At 41.8% G+C, this 19101-nt stretch overlaps 1 protein-coding gene across 7 annotated transcripts in view; it reads right to left on the reverse strand.

Moving 5' to 3' along the window:
• Positions 1-19101, reverse strand: part of SPAG9 (sperm associated antigen 9) — a 158257-nt gene that overhangs the window by 113242 nt on the left and 25914 nt on the right. For all 7 annotated transcript variants that reach the window (XM_003817430.6, XM_008970634.4, XM_034942481.3 and 4 more), the window contains exon 2: positions 4223-4343. In XM_003817430.6, the coding sequence (XP_003817478.3) occupies positions 4223-4343 (121 nt within the window). The remainder of the gene's footprint in view (positions 1-4222; positions 4344-19101) is intronic.

Raw genomic sequence — 19101 nt, forward strand, 5'->3', positions numbered from 1 at the left:
CTATATTTTGTTTACATTTATTAGAAAGGAATAGGAAACAGATTTTTAAAATTTAGTAATTAAAAGGGCTAATGTATGTGAAATAATTAGTAATTCATTCCACTTAGATACTTTTGGGAAAAAAAGAAGCAGTATCTTCTGCTTCTTTTTTGAGTGTGAGACATTTTAAAGGTACTTTGATATCAAAAATGCAATTTCAAGTATAAGGTAATTCTTCCTCTAATCACAGAAGCCAATTACTTAATGCACAAAAGGATTTTAGACAAGGAATTCCTTTCCAAGTCAAAAAAGGAATTCTGGTCGAGCGCAGTGGCTTACACCTGTAATCCCAGCATTTGGGGGGCCAAGGTGCAAGGATCACTTGAGACCAGGAGTTCGAGACCAGCTTGAACAACATAACAAGACCCCATCTCTACAAAAAGTTTTAAAATTAGCCAGGTATGGTGGCTCATGCCTGTAGTTCCAGCTATTTGGGAGGCTAAGGTGGGAGGATCACTTGAGCCTGGGAGTTCAAGGATACAGTGAGCTATGATCGTGTCACTGTACTCCAGCCTGGGACACAGAGCCAGACTCGGTCTCTGAGAAAAAAAGAAAAAGATCCAGCACTTTAGGAGGCCGAGGCAGGTGGATCACGAGGTCAGGAGATTGAGACCATCCTGGCTAACACAGTGAAGCCCTGTCTCTACTAAAAATACAAAAAATTAGCCGGGGGTGATGGCAGGCACCTGTAATCCCAGCTACTAGGAAGGCTGAGGCAGGAGAATCACTTGAATCCAGGAGGCAGAGGTTGCAGTGAGCCGAGATCGCGCCACTGCACTCTAGCCTGGGTGACAAAGCAAGACTCCATCTCAAAAAAAAGGAAAAGAAAAAAGAAAAAGAAAAAAAAATTTTTTCAGGCTGGGCAAGGTGGCTCATGCCTGTAATGCCAGCACTTTGGGAGGCCGAGGCGGGCGGACTGCTTTGAGCTCAGGAGTTCAAGACCAGCCTGGGCAACATGGCGAAACCCTGTCTCTACAAAAAATACAAAAATTAGCCAGGCATGGTGGCTTGTGACTGTAGTCTCAGTTACTCAGGAGGCTGAGGCTAGAGGATCGATTGAGCCCAGGAAGCACAAGTCGCAGTGAACAGCGATCCTGCCACTGCACACGTTAGACAGAGTGAGATCCGGTTTCAATAAATAATAATTTCTTATTGAAAACTTGGTACCCAGGCTGGGCGCAGTGGCTCACACCTGTAATCCCAGTACTTTGGGAGGCCGAGGCAGGCGGATCACCTGAGGTTGGGAGTTCGAGACAAGCCTGGCCAACATGGTGAAACTCCATCTCTACTAAAAATACAAAACTTAGCTAGGCATGGTGGTGCATGCCTGTAGTCCCAGCTACTTGGGAGGCTGAGGCAGGAGAATCACTTGACCCCAGGGGGCGGAGGTTGCAGTGAGCCGAGCTCACACCACTGCACTCCAGCCTGGGCGATAGAACAAGACTCCGTCTTAAAAAAAAAAAGACAGAAAGAAAACTTTGTGTACCCTGCAGATATCAACAAGAAAACTTAATACGTAAAACAATGAAAGGTAGGCTGAGTCTGTCAACTGTGTCTTTAGTGTTTGGTTCTAAAAGATTATATAATCCCTTCATGCTAGGCATAGTGGCTCATGTCTGAAATCCCAGCACTTTGAAGCCCAGAAGTGCGAGACCAGCCTGGGCAACATAATGAGATCTTGTCTCCATCTATCTTATCTATCTAGCTATCTAGCTATCTAGCTAGCTATCTATCTATTTCTTTGAGACAGTTTCACTCTTGTTGCCCAGGCCAAGTGTAATGGTGTGATCTCGGCTCACTGCAACCTCCACCTCCCGGGGTCAAGCGATTCTCCTGTCTCAGCCTCCCGAGGAGCTGAGATTACAGGCAAGTGCCACCATGTCCGGCTAATTTTGTATTTTCAGTAGAGACGGGGTTCTCCATGTTGGTCAGGCTGGTCTCAAACTCCTGACCTCAGGTAATTCGCCCGCCTCGACCTCCCAAAGTGCTGGGATTACAGGCGTGACCCACCGTGCCTGGCCTTGTCTCTATTTAAAAAAAAGTACAATCAAATTAGGATTTAAACATTACCTCCAATAGTTAAATTTTCTTTCTTGAACAGAAAAGGCTCAACTCTTGAAATGTACCAAAAGCTTGCAATTGCCACAAGACCATTTCTCCAGATGAATAGTATTCATAGTAATGTGACTACAGTACTATATCTATTAGTGGATGCCCTGTGGAGTCCATCATGCAGTCCTCCGAGATTTCAAATTTTTTTATTCTTTTGAGACAGGGTCTCACTCTCTTACCCAGCCTGGAGTGTAGTGGTGCAATCTCAGCTCACTGCAACCTCCACCTCCCAAGCTCAAGCGATCCTCCCACCTCAGCCTCCCAAATAGCTGGGACTACAGGTGCGCACCATCATACCCAGCTAATTTTTGTATTTTTGGTAGAGATGGGGTTTCACCATGTTGCCCAGGCTGGTCTCGAAACCCTGAGCTCAAGCAATCTGCACGCCTCAGCAGCCTCCCAAAGTGCTGGGATTACAAGTGTGAATCACCGCGTCTGGCCTCGTTTTCTTAATTTTTTTATCATAAAGACAGGATCTCGCTATCTTGCTCAGGCTGGTCTCAAACTCCAAGGCTCAAGCAGTCCTCCCACCTTCACCTCCCAAAGTGTTGGGATTACACCCATGAGCCATCATACCCAGCAAACCTCAAATTTCTATGGTAGAAATCATAGAAGTCACTCAATGTATTCAATGGTAACAAAGGTATCCAACAACTCTGGGTATCCACAAGGCTAAAAACACAAAGCATGACACATGGCTCATTTTCTCTCACTCAAGTTGGCTTCTGTTACCAAACATCCATTGGCCCTCTTCTAGGACATCTGCTTAATAGCCACTTGAGTTCTCCTTGAATTCTAGAATGCTTGAACTCCAGATTTCCAGTGGTTTTAATTTAGCTCTATTCCGTCTTTCCAGAGTACTAGAGAGAACAGTCAGTTCTCACACACGCCCCAAGACTGCTGGCGAAGGCATTCCATCATGAATGGCTGTACCTTTATAGCTGGTGTCACTATGTAGCCTTAATGAGTAATGTGGATAGAGTAGCTGCCTGGCCATCCTTTGCTCCCTAGGATTCTGAAAGTTTACAATGCTGGGAGAAAAGCAGAGAATTGTCTGCCTACCTATATCAGACATGAAAATAGGCCATAAAGTTTCTCACCTTTTTTTTTTTCTAATTTTGACTTAATTAGGTCTGTTTTTATTAGCCAAAGGGGAAAATCATCCTTGAGGTTTGAAACAATAATTTTAAAAACCAAGATAATATGAAATTATATTAAAAATAAAATGATTCTGAAAAATGAAGTTCTATTCCCCCCAAATGGCCCCATTTTTCCATTAAAAAAAGGAGCAAAAAAGAGGATTCAGTGCTTTTTTTTCTCCAGTATCTAATTACATGCTTAGGTAATTTTTAAATACATACTTCAAAGCTGTAAGTTTACCTTACATTTTTACATTTCAAAGCAAAACAGAAAAAATGGAGCTTTGTGTACTTGATCAAAATTAGAGGAAATGATCCACACATACACACACACTTGCATAATGGTTAAAGCATAATGTTAACTACAAACAAAGGCTGAGATCTAAATTGAAGTGAGTCTGATCGATATATCTGGTTTAGTCAGTTCTGCACACATGGGTACCATGTGAAAATGTGAATAAAAAAGAACTAACCCTAGGTCCTAGGTCTCACTCTTGAGTCTGGGATGACAATTCCAAGTTTGTATTTAGAACCTTAGTCGAATTTCAGGATGAGTCATTGCACCATTAGAGCCAATTCCTTTTTTTTTTTTTCTGGGGGGTGGGGGGACACAGTTTCATTCTGTTGCTCAAGCTGGAGTGCAGTGGCACCATCTTGGCTCACTGCAGCCTCTGCCTCCCGGATTCAAATGGTTCTCGTGCCTCAGCCTCCTAAGTAGCTGGGATTACAGGCATGCACAACCATGCTCAGCTAATTTTTGTATTTTTAGTAGAGACGAGGTTTCACCATGTTGACCAGGCTGGTCTTGAACTCCTGAACCCAAGTGATCCTCCTACCTCGGCCTCCCAAAGTGCTGGGATTACAGGCGTGAGCCACCACGTCTGGCCAAGCCCAGTCTTTAGTGTACTTATGAGAAGAAATGTTTTACTTACTCTGGTCAGCATAGTTTTTCGCTTTCAGCTCAAGTTGTCTTGTTTGAGATTCTAAAGATTCCACTCGGGTCTGTAAGTCCTTTTTTTCCTGTTCTTGAGAGTCTTCAAATTCAATGAATTTCTAATAAAGAAGAACAATATAAATTTAATCAGAGAAATTAAACTTTACATTTTCAACTCCTGTTATTTCTTGGAATCAATAATCACAATTAGGTATTAACTACTTAGATCTCAGAATTATGACCTTGGGTTGATTTTTAGTTTTTCTATAAAAATTAAGTTTAAAAAACTCCCAAATATAGAAGAAAAAATAACAAAATAATTAAGTTGTTTCCACTTCATGTTATAGGCATTCCATATGATATACATATCTTACTACAAATATATAAACCCTTTTGTATACTTGCATATGCATCTTGACTTCCAGACAACTTAAAAATCTATAACATGTACAATAGAGAACAAAAGAATGATGGAATAATCAATAAATATTTGTTAAATGGTTGTGTGATTAATAGTCATAGATTCACCTGAACCATGGAGTTTAAATTCCTAAGAAAAGGACATGTTCTAGGAATAACTCCACCACTCAAATCTAACTTACCAAACCTGTTCTCATCAAGGATCGTAACACTAAGTGCAATCATTAAATCTCGGTCTTCATCTTGATTGTTGTATCAGCAACATCTGACAAGTGATCCGCTCTCCTTAAAACTTTTTTTTTTTTTTTTTAAATTTGGCTACCAGGATGTTTTCTTGTTTGCTGCTCGTTCTTGGTCTTCTTTGGTAGTACCTCCTTTTCTCCCCAACTTCTTAACATTGGCATGCTCCGTCCTTGGACACATCTTCTCTTCCTTGTTTACACTTATTCCCTAGTGATCGCATCCAGTTTCATGGCGTTAAGTACAAACTATATGCTGACAACTTCTGAATTTCTATCTCTAGCCCAGACCTGAATTCCAGATTTGTATGTCCAACTGCCTACTAGAAAACTTCAATTGGATGTCTAAAAAGCATCTTAAGGCTGGGTGTGGTGGCTCATGCCTGTAATCCTAGCACTTTGCGAGGCTGAGGAGAGCAGATCACGAGGTCAGGAGTTCAAGACCAACCTGGCCAACATGCTGAAACCCTGTCTCCACTAAAAATACAAAAATTAGCTGGGCATGGTGGCACGTTCCTGTAATCCCAGCCACTTGGGAGGCTAAGGCAGGAGAGTTGCTTGAACCGGGACCCGGGAGGTGGAAGTTGCAGTGAGCCGAGATTGCACCACTGCACTCCAGCCTGGGCTACAGAGCAAGACTCTATCTCAAAAAAAAAAAAAACATCTTAAATTCTTAAATTGAGCATGTGAAAACTTGCTCCTCTCCTGGTCTTCTCTAGCTCATTAAATTACTGTGGTCAGTTGCTCAGGACCAAAACTCTGGAGTCAGCTTTGACTCTTCTGTTTCTCTAGTACCTCACATATCCAATCCATCAGCAAATCTACCTTCAGATCTGACCGCTTTTCATCATTTCCACCACCATCCTGGTGTGTGCCACAATCATCTAATGCCTGGATTACTGCAACAGTGAAAGTCTCCTAATTAGTTTTCTTACTTCCACCCTAATCCTCTACAATATATTCTAGAGGATCTAGGAGGATTCTTTAAAAAGTAAGTCAGCCAGCCTGGCCAACATGGTGAAATTCGGTCTCTACTAAAAACACAAAAATTAGCTGGGCGTGGTGGCAGGCTCCTGTAATCCCAGTTACTGAGGAGGCTGAGGCAGGAGAATCGCTTGAACCCAGGAAACGGAGGTTACAGTAAGCTGAGATCACGCCACTAAACTCCAGCCTGGGCGACAGAACAAGACCCCCCTCTCGAAAAAAAAGCAGGCCAGGAGCAGTGGCTCATGCCTGTAATCCCAGCACTTTGGGAGGCTGAGGCGAGCAGATCACCTGAGGTCAGGAGTTCGAGACCAGCCTGACCAACATGGAGAAACCCCGTCTCTACTAAAAATATAAAATTAGCTGGGTCTGGGGCGCATGCCTGTAATCCCAGCTATTTGGGAGGCTGAGGCAGGAGAATTGCTTGAACTCGGGAGGCAGAGGTTGCAGTGAGCTGAGATCACGCCATTGCACTCCAGCCTGAGCAACAAGAGCAAACCTCTGTCTCAAAAAAAAAAAAAAAAAAAAAAAAGTAAAAACAATTTACTCCTCTGCTTAAAACGCTCTAGTGGTTTAAATTCTTTACCATAGCCTCTAAGGATCTACACAACATGCTTCCACCATTCTCTTACTTCTTTGACATCATCCCCTACTTCTCTTCCTACCCTCTTCTCCTTCCCATTCTCTGATTCAAGCATCCATGCAGTTCCTCAAACACTTCAAGCCTCAGCACTTGCTTCCTACTACCTAGAATTCTCTTCTTCCAGATATCCAAACAGCTTGCTCTCTACTTCCTTCCTTCACATCTTTGTTCAAATCTCACCTTCTTGGTGAAGGCTTCTTTGGCCAACCTATTTAAAACTGTGATACCAGGCCAGGCATGGTGGCTCACGCCTGTAATCCTAGCACTTTGGGAGGCCAAGACAGGTGGATCACTTAAGGTCAGGAGTTTGAGACCAGCCTGGCCAACATGGTGAAACCCCATCTCTACTAAATACAAAAATTAGGCAGGCATGGTGGTGCATGCCTGTAATCCCAGCTACTCGGGAGGCTGAGGCAGGAGAATTGCTTGAACCCAGGAGATGGAGGTTGCAGTCAGCCTAGATTGTGCCACTGCAGTGCATTCTGGCCTGGGCAACAGAGCAAGACTGTCTCAAAAAAAAAAAACACAAAAAAAAACAACAAAAAAAAACTGTGATACCTACTCCCTATCTCTCCTCCCTGTTTATTTTCTTTAGAGTACTTAACCTCATCCAACATGCTATTTTAGTAATTAATGTTACTTATTACTTGTCTGTCCTCACTAGAATGTGGGTTCCATGAAGTCAGGGATTTTTGTTTTGTTCACTGCTGTATACCCAGTACAAAGAATGATGATAGCAACACATAGCAGGTTCTCAAATATTTGTTAAACAAATGAATAAATGAAGAAAATTTTCCAAGTTAAAAAAACTGAAACCCTTATAGAAAAATTTATAATTCACAAAAAACTTAGGTATCACTACAATATATCCTAGTTTTAACGTGAAATTGTCAGTCTATTACCTATATTAACTGTCCTCAAACTTTTCAATCACTGCAGAGGACATGGGTTTTTGTTTTTGTTTTTTTGTCTACACACATTACGTTCCTTTGGGGAACTTTCTCTCTCCAGTTTCATGCTAAGTATATTCAGTCCATGTAATTTGATTGGTGATGACTCCAACTCCCTAGGGGTGGGCACATGATTTGAACCAGACTGAGATGTCCTCTCTGGGACATCTGCCAGTTTTTAAACTCTAAAAACCTAGCAGGCCTAGGCTGCAGACTGACATCTTTTTCCAGCATAGAGAAGAGCAGGCCTGAGACTAAAGCCAATATAGAGAAAAAGAGCAAAGGGGAGAAAAACTTTAATTAAAGATACTATTTGTACCCAGGATTCCTGGAGCCAGAATTTTCCCAGTGTGCTTTGTTCTTTGCAGTTACAAAATCCAATACATTCCTTTTTCACATAAGCTTGAGTTGGTTTTTCTTTTTTCTTTTTTTTTTTTTCTTTTTTGAGACTGAGTTTCGCTGTGTCCCCCAGGCTGGAGTGCGCTGGTACCATCTCAGCTCACTGTAACCTCTGGCTCCCGAGTTCAAGTGATTCTCCTGCCTCAGCTTCCTGCACAGCTGGGATTACAGGTGTCTGCCACCGCACCCGGCTAATTTTTGTATATTTTTAGTAGAGACGGAGTTTCACCGTGTTGGCCAGGCCAGTCTCGAACTCCTGACCTCAAGTGATCCACCCACCTCGGCCTCCCAAAGTGCTGGAATTACAAGCGTGAGCCACCACACACAGCCTCTTTATTTATTTATTTATTTATTTATTTAAGATGTAGGTCTCACTATGTTGCCAGGCTGGTCTACAACTGCTGAACTGCTGGCCTCAGACTCCTGGGCTCAAGCAACCCTCCTGCCTCAGCCTCCAGAGTAGCTGGAACTACATGTGTGAGCCACCATGTTTAACTTTCCTGATCTTTGAAGCCTGAAAACTACAAACCCTATAACATTGGTTCTTAATCATTAGGGGGTCCAAAGACCAATTTGGAAATTTGATCCATCTATGAACCATATTTCCCCAGAAAAAACGCCCCCGCCCATGTCAAATGCCACCTATTTTTCTCAGAGGGCTTAGAGACACTGTAGTTCCTTCCACAAACCCCAAGTTTAGCACCTCTACGCTATACTTTTCTATGAAAACATTTCATACTTGTGGGACTTCTGGGGAAATCAAGTCATTGTTTATTTTTCAGAATATTCAAGATGACCATATATAGGAAAAGTAAAGGTTACAGTAAATATAGGAAAAGAGGCAAACTAATAAATCATTCATTCATTCAAGAAACATCTACTGACTACTTACTATGTACCAGGCACAGGGAACATGACTATGAGTATCCAACTAGCCCTGCCTTCCAAGTGTTCATTGGCTAGAACTGAATGCAAGCAGATGATGTAAGGTTACGTTAAATAGAAAAGCAGAAACTATCAAGTCTGAGTAAGTTATTTCAACATTTTGCCTTGATATATAAGCAAAGACTAAGAATTAATAGGAAAATGTAATTATTTTTTGGCCTGCTTTGAAAATGATGCTCCCTTGGCTAACTTAACTACTATATCTGGGAAAGTAACCAAAAAAAAAAATTTTTTTTTTGGAGATGGAGTCTTGCTCTGTCACCCAGGCTGGAATGCAGTGGTGCCATCTCAGCTAACTGCAACCTCCATCTCCTGGCTTCAAGCAATACTCCTGCCTCCAAGCAATACTCCTGCCTCAGCCTCTGCATAGCTGGGACTACAGGCATGGGCTACCACACCCAGCTAATTTTTTTGTATTTTTAGTAGAGACGGGGTTTCACCATGTTGGCCAGGATGGTCTCGAACTCCTGACCTCAAGCGATCTGCCTGTCTTGGCCTCCCAAAGTGCTGGGATTACAGGCGTGAGTCACTGCACCCAGTCCAGAAATTCTTATATTAGGCACCTCTTGTGTTACGGATAAAATGCTGTTTTAAAGAACATACAGCATTATGTTTACCAAGTAACACTTAAGATGCTGTGCTATCAAACTGCTAACAAAAAATTTTACCACTATTTTGCTTTTTATTTATCTATTTTTTTTGAGATGGAGTCTGGCTCTGTTGCCCAGGCTGGAGGGCAGTGGCATGATCTTGGCTCACTGCAGCCTCCACCTCCCAGGTTCAAGCAATTCTCGTGTCTCAGCCTCCCCAGTAGCTGGGATTACAGGCATGAGCCACCATGCCTGGCTAATTTTGTAATTTTGGTATTTTTAATAGAGATGTGGTTTCACCTTGTTGGCAAGGCTGGTCTCCAACTCCTGACCTCAGGTGAACCCAGCACTTTGGGAGGCCGAGCTGGGATTACAGGCGTAAGCCACCGCACCCAGCCCAGAAATTCTTATCTTAGGCATCTTTTGTGCTATGGATAAAATACTATTTTAAAAAACATATAGCATTATGAAGATGCTGTGCTACTAAACTGCTACCAAAAATTTTTACCACTATTTTGCTTATTTACAACTCCTTTCTGCCTAATAGGAGACACCTAATAAGGGACACACAGTTTCACATCTGCTTTGTTGCTTAGCGACCAAGTTCAGCTTCAGAAGATGGATACCACAGAATATGACAATTCCAAAAAGACCTACCTTTGTGGAATGATTCAAGCTTCAGAATTTTTCACGTTTTATTATGACTACTGAGGCTTTTTATCTATATCACTTTAAATAAATATGGCAGAGAGAAAAGAGATTTTTTTTTAAGTGATGTGACAGGTCTTGGATTGGCAAGGCTATTTTCTCCAAAGAGAAATCTCGTTTCTTTAGTTTCCTTTCACAGGAAAGTACGAGCAATAATAAAAATATTTCAAAGCAAATACATACTTTGAGTCATTTCCTTCAAACAAATTAAAACAGATAAACTTAGAGATTACAAAATGGAATGTTGTCTTTCACAAACGTGTGCACATTTTCTCCTTTCTTGTTCTAAGTAGATCTTAAACTTCTTGGAATCATAAACTCTTTTGAGTATATTGTGAAAACAGATCTTATACCCAGAAAGATAAATAGGTAAAACTCAAAGCTATATACATTTATCAGTGCATCTTCAAGTTCTAAAAGAAATCAAGGAGGATTTTTCCCCATTTATAAACACTATTGAGGTTGATTTTGTAAAAATAATTTTTTATCCTCTTGGAAATCCCTTTTTTTTTTTTTTTTTTTTTGAGACAGAGAGTCTCACTCTGTCGCCCAGGCTGGAGTACAGTGGTGCAATCTCAGCTCACTGCAACCTCCACCTCTTGGGTTCAAGCAGTTCTCGTGCTTCAGCCTCTGGAGTAGCTGAATCACCATAGCTGAATCAGGCATGCATCACCACACTCAGCTAATTTTCGTATTTTTGGTAGAGACAGGGTTTCAGTATGTTGGCTGGGCTGGTCTCAAACTCCTGACCTCAGGTGATCTGCCTGAGTCGGCCTCCCAAAGCGCTGGGATTACAGGTGTGAGCCACCACACCCGGCCGAAAATCCCAATTTTAAATGTGTATTAAGTCTTGGTTTGGAAACGTACAGCTGCCATCCTCATTTAAAATGCTAATCACAGCCATGTGCAGTGGCTCATTCCTGTAATCCTAGCACTTTGGGAGGCCGAGGTGGGCAGACTGCCAGAGCTTAGGAATCTGAGACCAGCCTGAGCAACATGGTGAGACCCCATCTCTACTGAAAACACGATAAAAAAAAAAAAATTAGCCAGGCATGGTGGCATGCACCTGTAGTCACAGCTACTCGGGAGGCTGAGGCACAAGAATCGCTTGAACCCAGGAGGTGGAGGCTGTAATGAGCCGACATCCCACCACTTCACTCCTGCCTGGGCAATGGAGCAAGACTCTGTTTCCAAAAATTACAGGCTCATGCCTATAATCCCAGCACTTTGGGAGGCCAAGGTGGGTGGTCAGGAGTTCAAGACCAGCCTAGCCAAGATGGTGAAACTCAGTCTCTACTAAAAACACAAAAGTTAGCTGGGCGTGGTGGCAGGTGTGTGTAATCCCAGCTACTTGGGAGGCTGAGGTAGGAAAATTGCTTGAACCCAGGCGGCAGAAGTTGTAGTGAGCTGAGATGGCGCCACTGCACTCCAGCCTGGGTAACAGAGTGAGACTCCGTCTCAAAAAACAAATAAAATAATAAAGTAATAAATAAAATGCTAATCACTAATATGCAACAAAAATAAAAGTTCCTCAGTTCTGATAAGACATCCCTAATAGCTTACACAGGGCACTGAGAGCTGAGTAGGATAAATGTAATACTAACTTTCAAAGAATAATCAAGAATCAAGAAAAAGTAACAAGTGACTGGAAGTTTCTAAATTGCTATCCAAGAAAAATATCCATCAAATAGTCTAGTTTTGGGCCACTGTTTTGAGAAATATCCCTGACAATATAGGTAACCTCATAAACAGAAGTTGCTGTAGGGTAGAATAGCTCAGAAAGCAGAACACTCATAATTACAAAAATACTTCAGAAATGGCATAGCTCTATATAGCAATTAGCAATCATGTGAAAGTGGGAAACATTGATATAAGAATTTATGAATGAGAAAACAGGAATAGAAACAGAGACGGTGTCATGAAATTCAAACAGATGCCAAAATACAGCTCTTGGCAGAAAAAGGTTTGGATTCGTGGTCCTAGTAAGAGTCCTCTTTTTTCCTGGATGAAGGCTGGAGGTATAGCATAAGGGAAGTAATGAGAATAGTTTCTTTGTCTCTATACCTAACCTTTTCATACTATCAACAAAATACTTGGGCAATGAGTGGCATGGGTTACACTAAAAAGAAAGTTCTCAGGGCTTTCTGCTTCCCTTCTACGTTCAGAGATCTTAGTTGGGCTGGTAGCACATGAGTTCTGCTGAACCTCCTTACTAGGTTTGTATAGTACAAGCATGGCTGACCTTCTTTATTGTTTAATTTAATTTTTAATTTTCATTTACTTATTTTTTAGAGACGAGGTGTTGTTCTGTCATCCAGGCTGGAAGTGAAGTGGTACAATCATGGCTCACTGCAGCCTCGACTTCCTGGGCTCAAGCGATCCTCCCACCTCAGCCTTCTGAGTAGCTGGGACTACAGGCATGTGCCACTATACCCAGCTAAATTTTTTTTATTTCTTATTTTTAGTAGAGACAAGGTCTCACCATGTTGCCCAGCCTGGTCTCGAATTCCTGAGCTCAAGCGATCCTCCTGCCTCAGCCTCCCAAAGTGCTGGGATTATAGGCATGAGCGACCATGCCTGGCCCTGACCCTCTTTTTAAAGTCTTCTTGATTTACTTCAAAGAAACATGTCTGCCTTCTACTTCTATAATTTCCACTTAACACACTAACTGAGATAACATAAAAATAGGAAACATCCCAGTCCGTCACTTTGTAGTCAAAGAAAAACTTGTCATAGTTAAGAGACTAGGAAAAAGCTGTTGTAATAGTTAAGCCACACACCTATTCACAATGCCTATTCTCCAAATGCTAGGCAGTTAGGCAGCATGATGATATTTACTACAAACTAGGTAATGTCATTCATAAGACTTATTCTTAGATAAAATAACAGTTAAATATAAAACTAAAACTCTTTGCCCACCCATCCAATAGGAGTACTCACTGTATGAGAGCCATCAAAGACGTATCATAAACATTTACAGTGTAACACGCTAAGTGCTATAATGAAAGCAGAGAGGAAGAAGTGACTAAATCTGCTTTAAAAAAGGGAAGTCAAGGCTGGGCACAGTGGCTCACGCCTGTAATCTCAGTACTTTGGGAGGCCAAGGTGGGCAGATCACGAGATCAGGAGATCGAGACCAACCTGGCTAACACGGTGAAACCTCGTCTCTACTAAAAATACAAAAAAAATTAGCCGGACTTGGTGGCGGGCACCTGTAGTCCCAGCTACTCAGGAGGCTGAGGTAGGAGAATGGCGTGAACTTGGTCGGCAGAGCTTGCAGTGAGCCGAGATCGTGCCACTGCACTCCAGCCTGGGCGACAGAGTGAGACTCCGTCTCAAAAAAAAAAATGGGAGGTGGGCACAGTTGCTCACGCCTGTAATCCCAGCACTTTGGGAGGCCGAGGCAGGTGGGTCATGTGGTCAAGAGATGGAGACCACTCTGGCCAACATGGTGCAACCCCGCATCTACTAAAAATACTAAAATTAGCCAGGCGAGGTGGCACCCGCCTGTAGTCCCAGCTACTCGGAAGGCTGAGGCAGGAGAATCGCTTGAACCTGGTAGGCAGGGGTTGCGGTGAGCAAGATTGCGCCACTGCACTCCAGCTTGAGCAACAGAGGGAGATTCTGTCTCAAAAACAAAACAAAACAAAACACACACATACACACACAAAAAAACAGAAGTTGGGCCAGGCACAGTGGCTCATGCCTGTAATCCCAGCACTTTGGGAGGCCGAGGCAGGTGGACCACCTGAGGTCAGGAGTTCGAGACCAGCCTAGCCAACATGGTGAAGCCCTGTCTCTACTAAAAATACAAAAATTAGCTGGGCCTGGTGGTGGGCGCCTGTAATCCCAGCTACTTGGAAGGCTGAGGCAGGAGAATCACTTGAACCCAAGAGGTAGAGGTTGCACTGAGGTGAGATTGTGCCATTGCACTCCAGCCTGGGCAACAAGAGTGAAACTCTGTCTCAAAAAAAACAAAAAAACAAACAAACAAAAAAGAAGTCGACAGGTGCACCGAAATCTCGGAAATCACCGCTAAAGAACTTATCCATGTAACCAAAAACTACCTGTTCCCCAAAAAATATTGAAATAAAATTATATATATATAATTATAATATATATGTGTATATCTACTTATTATATGTATATATGTACACTTTATTTTATATATATATACACATATATATATATATATACACACACACACTTTTTTTTTTTTGATATGGAGTCTCGCTCTGTGACCCAGGCTGGAGTGCAGTGGCATGATCTTGGCTCCCTGCAACCTCTGCCTACCAGATTCAAGCAATTCTCCCTGCCTCAGCCTCACGAGTGGCTGGGATTACAGGCACCCACCACCATGCCCAGCTAATTTTTTGTATTTTTAGTAGAGACAAGGTTTCACCATGTTGGCCAGGCTGGTCTCGAACTCCTGACCTCAGGTGATCCACCTGCCTTAGCCTCCCAAAGTGCTGGATTACAGGCGTGAGCCACCGTGCCCGGCCATATATACTATTTTTTTAAAAAGAGAGAAGTCATTTTAGCTTACTCTAAAAGGAATGGTTTGCCTAAAACCTTTACTGAGATAAAGACATTCCAGGCAGAGGTCACAGCACATGCAAACGTCTAAAGATCATGGCATGCCCAGGTAACTACAATTCACCATTAAATTTTGAGTCGATGTAAAGGTAAACTATAAACTAAAGAATAAGTTGAGAATCTCTCTGATTCACAACGCAAGTAAAAAAGACAAGATTCCACTTGGCCAGGTGCGGTGGCTCAAGCCTGTAATCCCAGCACTTTTGGGAGGCCGAGGTGGGCAGATCATGAGGTCAGGAGTTCAAGACCAGCCTGGCCAACATGGCAAAACCCCATCTCTACTAAAAATACAAAAATTAGCCAGGTGTGGTGGCAGATGCCTGTAATCCCAGGTATTGGGGAGGCTGAGACAGGAGAATTGCTTGAACCTGGGAGGCAGAGGTTGCAGTGAGCCGAGTCCAGCCTGGGCAACAGAGCAAGACTCCATCTCAAAAAAAAAGATTACATTCATCCATCCATCTTTTCAAAACACAACTTGAGCCCCTATTGTTTTAAATATTCCAAGGTACTGGGAAATGTAGTAAGTTACAAGAGAGCCCTATGTTCTATTGATTGAAATTTAACAGAAGATGAAAGGTCTTAATCATGGGTAATTAAATTTTATAAAAAAGATCGATTTACAAAAGATCTTGCATAATTCAACAGTCACCTAATTGAGGTTAAGGCTGATAAGAGATGGCTGATATTTCTGTTACTGCCTAGGTAATACCAACATAGGATAACAGCACAACATTGGTTTACAGCTCAGTCAGGCTTGCATATAACATGATTTCTGAAGACTTTCTGAAATAAGAAGGTAACATTTCAAACTCTGAATATGAAATGAAACTTTTAAAAATCACATAGTTCAAGTCTGCATATAATGTAACCACACTGAAATTACATATGTGAACAAGAAAAAGCACAGGCCAGGCACGGTGGCTCACGCTTGTATAATCCCAGCACTTTGGGAGGCCAAGGAGGGCTCATCACTCAAGCTCAGGAGTTCGACACCAGCCTGGGCAATATGACTCTGTCTCCACGAAACCCTGTCTCCACGAAAAATATGAAAATTAGCCTGGTGTAGTGGTGTGTATCTGTAGTCCCAGCTACTCAAAGGCTGAGGTGGGAGGGGATCACCAAGCCCAGGAGGCAGAGGTTGCAGTGAGCTGAGAGTGAGCCACTGCACTCCAGCCAGGGCGACAGATCAAGACCCTGTATACAAAAAAAAAAAAAAAAAAAAGGAAATGAATGCTCGTAAAAAGTCTAGGATAGTCATTACTGATTTAATGTGACTTAATTGCTTGCCAGTGGCATGACTTTATAAGTTGGTCACCCTCTACTACGCTTGGCAAACCTTAGAATAACCACGATAGGGTTAGGCCAACAGCAAAATCGTGGCAGGAGAGGCGCAGCAGTTTTTTTTGTTTTTCTGTTTTTTTGTTGTTGTTGTTTTTTGCATATTATAAAACCATATTAGCCCTGGAAATTCCAGCGAGTCCCCTCAGCACAAGCATTTGTCAGATCACTCAGGTATGTTGGTATGAAACGCACATACTCCTCCCCTTTTCTGTTTTTCTCACACACATACCCACTTTTTTTTAAGGGCTAGGGGGATTAAGGGCCTGTGAATGAGCTTTTTCAGCAGGTATAATAACACATCTTCATTAAATACCCCTCTTCCCTTTCAATAACTAATAGGCCAGCAACAACATTAAAGTGACTTCAGACAACTCTCCTGGGAGCAACTAGACACTGTTAAAAAAAAAAAATCAGTGGACAATACAGACTTATGTCAGGATCTAAAAAGAGTAAGCTTTGTGATGAAGCAAAATGCTTTTAAGTCCAGATGGCTTATAGGGACTGTTTCGCCACACTGTTCTGGGGAAAAACAAATGAATACTTTGAAAAGACAAGCTCCCAAAGTTAAAAAAAAAAAAAAAAAATCCCTAAAGGTTGTTGCTTGTCGGAGTAAAGATGCAGAAGAAAAAAGAAAGAAAAGAAAAAGAATAGCCATTTAAATACTTTGACTATAGTACTTGTCTAAAAAATAGTATCAAATAAAGGGCTGGCTTATTAAGTGTCCATCAAGATATTATATTAGTTAGTTAAATGTAATTGTTTTTAAATGTAATTTCTTTTAAGAAATAAGACAGGATTGAAGACCATATTAAATAACACTCAAGGGATATAATCCCTTCCAAGTCCAAAATGTGGAAAATTTTTTAACACAAATGATTTGGTTTCTTCTACAATAAATGTCAAGTGGGGAAAAAAAGAAAAAAAGAACCATTATATATAAAGAGGAACTTGAGACATATTGAACCAAGTATAAATGTATAGACTCTCTTGTTTAGATACTGATTGAAAACAACCAACTACAAAACTACATTTAAGAGACAATTAGGGAAATATGAACACTTATTACGTATTAAATATTATTAAAGAGTAATTGTTTATAAGTTTTAGATGTGTTAATGGTGTTGTGGTTATATTTGTTAAACAGCCCTATCTCCTAAAGATACAATGATATAGTCTTTGGCCTGCCTTAATATTATGGTGAAAAATTGGCTTGGCCAGGCACAGTGGCTCGCGCCTGTAATCTCAGTGCTTTGGGAGGCAAAGGTGGGAAGATCACTTGAGGCCGAGAGTTTGAGAACAGCCTGGGGAACATAGAGAGACCCTTGTCTCTACAAAAAAGAAAAAAAGAAAAAAAGAAAAAGAAAAATTTAGCTGGACGTGGTGGCAGACACCTGTAGTTCTAGCTACTCAGGAAGCTAAACTGGGAGGATTGCTTTAGCCCAGGAGTTCTAAGCTGCAGTGAGCTATGATCACACCACTGCACGCCTGCCTGGGCTACAGAGCAAGCAAATGTCTCTTAAAAAAATTTTTTTTCTAAAGAAAAAATATTGGCATTTTGTTGGTAACTGCTGAAGTTGAATGATGGGTATATGGGAGTTCAGATATATTCTACTATTCTCGGTAATCATCAATGTTTAGATATTTCTGTAAAAAAAAAAAAAAAAAAAGTTGGCCAGGCATAGTGGCTCATGCTTGTAATCCCAGCACTTTGGGAGGCTGAGGTGGACAGATTGCTTGAGCTCAGGAATTCGAGACAAGCCTAGGCAAAATAGCAAAACCCTCTTTTTAAAAAAACAAAAAAATGAAAATAAATTATTGGAATAAAAGTATCAGTGGCGTTTAATATGAAAAAAGTTTGTCCTGCCATTAAAAAGCAAATATGCAGAAAGGGGCACGTACAAAGACATTCATTGAAGGGCTATTTGTAACAGTTCACAACTGGAAGATAACTTAAATGTCTATCAACAGACAGTGGATAAGAAAATTATAATAGATCCGGCCGGGCATGGTGGCTCACGCCTGTAATCCCTGCACTTTGGGAGGCCGAGGCGGGTGGATCACAAAGTCAGGAGATCGAGACCATCCTGGCTAACATGGTGAAACCCCGTCTCTACTAAAAAAATCAGCCAGGCGTGGTGGTGGGTGCCTCTAGTCCCTGCTACTCGGGAGGCTGAGGCAGGAGAATGGCGTGAACCCAGGAGATGGAGCTCACAGTGAGCCGAGATTGCGCCACTGCACTCCAGCCTGGGCGACAGAGCAAGACTCCGTCTCAAAAAAAAAAAAAAAAAAAGAAAATTATAATAGATCCATACTATGGAAAGTATGTAATAGAAAACTGGTGTGGTGTGTGATGGTGGGACTGAAAACAGGAGGGTTGAGTGGAGTCTAAAATCACTAGTTAGTAATCTCCCTAGTAGGTAGACAGTCCCACACCAGACTGGCCAGGTGGCCTTCCTTGCTCACCCACACAGGAAATAAGAGGTTTGTTTTCTCAATAAACTCAACCAGAAATTTTAGACTAGGAACACTCTAGGCACAGCCAGGCAGGTGCCAAATGACAAGTGGAATTACATGAAGGTCTAAAGTCTACGTACTAAACAGTAATAGGGCCTCCTTCCTGCCTTCACCCAGGTTGCAATAATGTACATATCTAGGCTTACCTACCACTCCACCAGCCACCCCTCAAAGAGACTATCCTTCTCTGGAAAAACTCAAGTGTCTCTACGAAAGGACCATGGGATATTGAAATCTGGGTTGCCAAGAGGCAGTAAACTGTATCCAGGCACACAAAGCTTCCAACCCTCCTTTTTTAGTGTCTCACTTTTAAAACATGAAGGATAATTAAGAATTATAAGGCACTTTAAGTTCTAGCCTGAAAGAGAGAAACCAAAACTATAAGAAATAAAAATGGGACTCTGACGAAACAGACAAAGCAGGGAACAAATGAAAACTATAATTAATATACTCAGAGACCAAAGAAAAGTCATGGCTCCCATGGAACCAGAATAGTATGCTATTTTTAAAAGTAGTGAGGAGGGAAACAAAACAGGAAAGAGCACTTG

Source organism: Pan paniscus, chromosome 19 (assembly GCF_029289425.2).
Source record: "Pan paniscus chromosome 19, NHGRI_mPanPan1-v2.0_pri, whole genome shotgun sequence".
NCBI classification, from domain to species: Eukaryota; Metazoa; Chordata; class Mammalia; order Primates; family Hominidae; genus Pan; species Pan paniscus.